General features: G+C 39.1%; 1 protein-coding gene across 1 annotated transcript in view; it reads left to right on the forward strand.

Annotated features, from left to right (window-relative positions):
* The first annotated feature begins 49 nt into the window (after positions 1-49).
* NUCKS1 (nuclear casein kinase and cyclin dependent kinase substrate 1) overlaps positions 50-6353 on the forward strand; it is a 34535-nt gene continuing 28231 nt past the window's right edge. Inside the window, exon 1 of the mRNA XM_007953377.2 lies at positions 50-66. Within this exon, the coding sequence (XP_007951568.1) occupies positions 50-66 (17 nt within the window). The remainder of the gene's footprint in view (positions 67-6353) is intronic.

Here is a 6353-nt window from a genome sequence, read left to right on the forward strand (position 1 = left end):
GGGGTACTGGTTTTTGGCTTCTCGACTGGCTCCTGTTTCGACAGCGAACATGTCTCGGCCTGTCAGGTCAGTGCGGAGTCCGAGGCCTGGAGCGGGTTGGAGGGGCTTGGGGATGAGTGGTGAAGGAGTAGGGGATAGAGGACTACAGTCGGCCCTCTAACGGTGCCACGCGCGGCCTCCTCCCTTTTGGGGCCTGCGCGCGCCCTTGAGCGTGGGGGGCCTAGCTGGCGCACGGGGCTGCGCGGGGGTGGTGATCGCGCGCCCATGCGCGCGCTCCTCCCCGCCCCGCTGCAGGCTCCGGGCGGTTCTGCTGCCTCCCCCGCCCGCCGTATGGAGCGGGCGGGGTGTTCTTGAGCTGCCAGCGGCCGGCGGGGGAGGGGTGTGAAGTCAGCGCCCCCAACCAGGCCCCACCTCCTTGGGTCTGGCCACTTGGAGCCTACGAAGGAGATGGGTGGACTGTAGTTCAGCTCTCTTTCTTAAGTGGGGAAGGGCAGAGGCACTCATCTTGTCCCTTTTTCCTTAGACTAGCGTGGGGGTGGGGGGTACTCAGTTGTGTTGCTCTAGCGGACAGGGGTGTTCCACATGAAGGGGGAAGGGTAGCGGTGGCACCCGCCCGCTTTCGTCCTCTTGGGTCTCCGTAGGGCCCCGCCTCCTGGGTCGAGGCGTTGGTGGGCGGGTTGCGTTCTTTTCCCCGCGGGCAAAAGTAAGAGTTCGGGACTGGGCTCTGGAAAACAGTGGGCTCCTGCTTCTATCTCAACTCGTGGTTTTGAAAGGGTGTAACTCCACAGTTGGCTCATTCCCTCTGACGAGGAATGTCCTTCCTCAGGGAAATGTCATTACTTAGGGAGGTGCGGGTTAACAGCCGGACCCAACTCCCGTGGGGTTTTCGTTCCCTTTACCTCTGTCCTCACGGGCATACGTGTGTTGGGAAGTATTTTAGCCATCTCTTTACCGCGAATAGGTTTAATAGTGATGGGCTTAGGGTCAGTTAAGTATTACTCTTTATTTACAGTATTTCAATAAGTTTGCTCTTCCCCAGCGTACGGTGGAATCGCCCTTTGCCATCCTCCTGGCCGTTTTATGGAATGTGCCATTTATGGAGGGGTGTGGTTTAGTCCGATCTGTCGAAGCCTTGAAAAAGGACAGTTTTTGCAGATAAATAATAGTTCCTTGGCACTTTTAATGTAATAAAATGGTAGCTTGCCATAGTATTTTCTAGATAATTAAATACAGGAATAATTTTTAAATGTTTTTACAGTTGTGGCTTCCCCTTCGTTCCAAGCTTGGTGGGAAACGGAAGTACGTTGATTAGAGCTCTAAACCGAGGTTGGGGAGCCTGGAAAGGGTTTTGTTGCGCATAGTTCTATCTTATGACCATGTCTTCGTCTCCAACTGGTGTGGTGCTGCATACCCTTATTCTCGGAGTGGTGTTTGGGGAGCTTGAGCTCCCTGCTTTTCTGCCTTCAGTTTCGATCTTTGATATCACCATCGTCACCCTGAAAGTTTTGCCAGCTTTTTGGCGATTGAGTCTGAGTAGTAGTTTCATATTACAGTATGCATTTTTTCTTGCATATAAATTGACCAGTGTATGCCATCAACTCATAGGGTATTCATGTAGAATATTTTCTTTAGGATCAGGTCAAATTGACACAATTATAATAAAGGTTTGTTTGTGTCTCTCTTAAGTATTGTGTGGTGGAGTTTGATGATTCTTTTTCTATGCCTTTTAGACTTAAGTTCACTAAGTTTTGATGACTCCCTGTTTTATTGTAGTGTCGTCTTTCTGCTTATTGGCATCACTTTGTGCTCCCACATTTAGATATCAGAACATGAACAGAAGTTTTTTAACTCAAAAACTTGGATTTTTTAATATCACCCTGTGGGGACAAATAAGCACATTCTATAAGCTTTTTGAAGGCATTGATTTCTGATTATATTTTAGTGATGTAACCATTTTTAAAAAAAGTATTTGTGACCAATAATAAAACTTGAGTTTGGTGATTTGTTATATTTTAAATTAAAAAAACCCTATGTCTTAGGGAAGTGTTCAAGATATAATTGAAAATCTATGTACCCTGGGGCATTTAACAAAAAATTAACGGTAGACGTTAACCTGATTTCAGAATGATCAGCCCTTTTTTTTTTTTTTTTTTTTAAGAATAGCAGAGTTGGAAAATACCAGTGTCAGGTGTACATTTTGGAGATATATTTCTGTCCTTCCCAACAAAACAAAACAAAACACTGTTTTCGAGTCGATTCGGACTCAGCGACCTGAGTGCGAGGCTGTTATCTGGCTGGGCTGTTATCTCTACGGAAGTAGATTGCCAATCTTCCTTCCAAGGAGTGGCTGGTGGGTTTGAGCTGTCAACCTTCTGGTTAGCAGTCAAATACACCTTAAGCACTAAGCCACCAGAGCTTCCATTTCTGTCTTTAGGCCTATATAATAATTTTGTGACTTTTCTGGTTTATATTTTTACTGTATTAGTCCTTTTTACTTTAAAACTAATCTGAATATTTAAAGAGCAATTAGAAATGTAATAATGATGCTTTAATGCCATTTTCCCAGTGAAGTTAGTGATAGACTGGTTAGCCACAGCCTGTTTTTCCAAAGACATGTGTTTAGCACATTAAGTAGTTTTGCTCATGATTGCTGTTTTAACAGAGTTTACCTTTTACAGTATCAGATTCATTTTATTGTTAATAATGAGCGTGCAGATATTTTAGGCCTGCCTTAAATTCAGATTTATAGCATAACATCTCAGTCTTGAAGCTAGAATAAAATTTAGGCAAATTAATGTTACTCATAGTATGCTTTTTTTTTTTTTTTTCTGGCACATAAATTGACCAGCACATGCCAGTGACTTAACTGGAACTGGAGACGTGAAGTGCCATGCATCACACACTAGTAGAAACTAGATTGCTTAATACCCAGTCCTGCTTGTCCCCTCCCCCTTCCCTATAATAATAATTCATCTTGTGCTTCATAAATGTTGATGCTGATTAAAGAATATAGTTTGTGGCACTTGAAACTTTTTAAAGTGCTTTCATTACTCTTATCCTTGAGAGGAAAGAAGGAAACTGTTATTACTACTTGTGAAAGATGAGAAAGAGCTCAGAGATTTACTGACTTGTCCAGACTAGAATCCAGGTTTCTTGAAATTCAGCTTGGTATACTCTCCAGCTATTCACCTCCCTTATTGAAAGGAATCCAATGCAGCTATTTTGCTCCTTTCTTTGTAATGTACATGTACTTGATCTTGTCTTTTGTTTAGTAGATGGAGATACAAGGAACTTCAACATGGGTGTGAAAGCATAGGCTCTTACAAGTTTATACCATTATTTATTTATTTAGGTCGTGTTTATAAATTATGTTGGAAATTAACACCTTCTCTCAAATTCCAGATTTCTTTCTTTTCAAAGAGAGTTTTGTTTGTTTGGGATGTGTCTGGATTCTAAAAATTAATATTCTTATCAAAAAATTGGTTTCAGGAAACCCTCAGTTCAAGGAAAACTTAGAAATCTGAAAATTCAAGGTAGCTTGGTATACAGAGAAAGACAACTCAAGGTTTTAGCCCCTAGATACATGTAATGTAGTATGGATTCTTAGAAGCTGATTGGAAGATTCACATTTTAGTACCCTAGTAAATGTAGGTGAGCCTGGTTCCATATAGCTCTTGACTCTTAACTGCTCTCCCAGGTAAGTGAGAAAGAGTGAGTGTGTGTGTGTGTGTGTGTGTGTGTCAGAAGAAAAGTAAGATTTTTATTAACCTTGAATATGTACATTGTATTATTACTTACATGTCACTTTCCTACCAAAAGACATAATTCCTGCTGTGTAGACTTTACCTTCAAAGACATGTCATCGATATGAGCTCATAAAACCTAAATAACAAGGAGTTAATTCTACAAGAATTCTAAAGTATTCAGCATTTCCTGGCATACATGCATTTAATTAAACTGAAAATTATGATAACACAGTATTTAAAATAACAAATTTCTGTGGTGGTTTTAGTGTATTTATTGAGCATAAATGCAGAGTCAGCGTTCTGCCAGAGGCTTTGACTTTATCTTGTTAACCTCATTACACCCCTGAAGTAGGTTTGTTTGTTTTCAGCTCCATATAACAGATGACAAAACAGCTTAAAGAATACATTTATTTTTATTTAATACTCCACCCACCAATAGTTACTACTTTCTTTATACATAGGTTTTTGGCTCTATGTAGAAAATATTATAGGGAAATATGGCCAGAATGTTTTAAGTATAGGAAGTTGTATTCCACTTAGTATTCAAAATAATTTTCGGAGATACTGCTAATTAAAATTACTCACTCAAAAAAGTAGAAGGAACTTAAGAGATTTATTTGGTCCACTTCCTTCAGTTTACCAGTGATGATTTTAAAGCTGGAGGAATTAAGTGTAGAGGTAATAATAGCAAAGCTGAGTTTAGACTTCAAGAGTCTTGACCACTCTTTCTACTGGGTTTACAATTTATTGTGTTTGATGCTACATAGATCGTATTAGGCCCATAATCCCTACTTTGAAACTTCGGAGCTGCTTGGAAATTCAGAATTTTTCAGGAAATTTTATGAGATTTTGAATTGTTTATTAATATACCGTCACCAGTGAATTTGGGGTAGTAGTATCCCAAATTAGGAGCTCTGGTGGTGTAGAACTTAAGGCATTTGGCGGCTAACTCAGAAGTTGGTAGTTTAAATCCACCAGCCCCTCTGCTGAAGAAAGACAAGGGCATCTGTTTCCAAAAAGATTTAGTCTTGGAAGCCCAACGGGGGTCGTTATGAGATGGAATCAAAGTCGGTGACAGGTTTGGTGGGTTTTTTTTTTGTTGTTGTTTCTGAGTACTACAGTCAAATGATAGTGAAATTAAAAAATTTTCACAATAAATGATGTTTGTAAAAAGCCTCACATTGTTCAAGTCAAAACAGATTTTACCCAGTGTCTGTTACAAAAAAGTTTTTTGTTTTCAGCACCTTTTGAATTTCTAATTGTGGAACCCTGGAGGCACAGTGCCTAAGGCATTTGACTGCTAGCCAGGAGGTAGCAGTTCAAACCTACCAGCCATTCCATGGCCCAAGATGGGCCAGTCTACTGCTGTAAAGATTTGTAGCCTGACTATGAGTTGGCATCGATTGATGGCAGTAGGTGGGTTTTTAAATTGTAGATAAGGGATTGTGAACCTTTAGTAGTAAAAATTCCTTTTTCACCCTTCACATTTAGAAATCACTTCCAAACTCAATAGAGTTATTACTGAGCAACTCGTTTGTGCCAAATATTCTGCCAGATACTTTTACATATATTATTTCAAAATCTTGCAACAACTCTTCAAGCAAAGTTTGTATTACCTTCATTTGATGTGTGAAGCAGTTGAGGCTTAGGTTAAGTAACTGCCCCAAGTTTACCTAATTATTTAGAGTGGCCAATCCAAAGCTTATGTGATTTTTTTCCATATGACATATTGCTACAGGGGGTTATTCAAACACACTTTGTCTTTGGAAAGGGTTACAATTCATAATGGGACTTTTGTGAGGATTAATTCAAAAGTCACGTGTGCTTTAGGGAGGAAAATGGAGAAAAGAGTAGTTTTTGGAAGGAACAAGAGAAGAAACAAGGTGGTTATTATGAGGCTTTTGGGAGAAAATAATATGAATGTTAGGTACGTTGTTATAATTTTACACATTTTATAATTATAAACAAGGGCATTGTCCCGTGATTAAAATGAGTGAATAGATTCCAAAGCCTTGTGTAGGACAGTACAAAAAAATTACTGGTTTATATCACATAAAAATGTAAATGCCATAATGTCAAATAAGATGTTAGCTAGCTGAATATAGTATGTTTTAAAAATACATAATCAAGTAGGGTTTGTCCCAGGAACAAAACAAAATCTCACTGTAATTCATATTAATTCATTAAAAGAAAGATCATGCATGGCATTTAAAAAAGTTCAACACCTATTAAGCTCATTAGTACATTAAGATTAGAAGGAAATTTGAAGTCATTTATTTAACTTGATGAAGATTGCAGACTAAGGTAAGTGAATTTTTAGTTACCTCAATTAGTAATAACAAAACTATTGGGATAAGGTAACATGGCACAGCAAAAGAAACCCTGAGTATCACAACTTGGGTTTCCTCTTCTGCTTAGCAGTTGGTGTATATAATGGAGATGTTGAACTGTTAGAATAACAGTACCTTGTATTTTAAAATCATTTTCTGGTTTTCAGTTTTTTCTTACAGGTTTCTTCTAACTCTGAAAAAAACACCTACCCTTTATTATGAAGGAGAAATCTAATTTTCAATAAGGAAAAGTTTTTTTTTTTTTTTTTTTAATTAG

This window comes from Orycteropus afer, unplaced genomic scaffold (genome assembly GCF_000298275.1).
Source record: "Orycteropus afer afer isolate SDZICR_OR568_19922 unplaced genomic scaffold, OryAfe1.0 scaffold00013, whole genome shotgun sequence".
NCBI classification, from domain to species: domain Eukaryota; kingdom Metazoa; phylum Chordata; class Mammalia; order Tubulidentata; family Orycteropodidae; genus Orycteropus; species Orycteropus afer.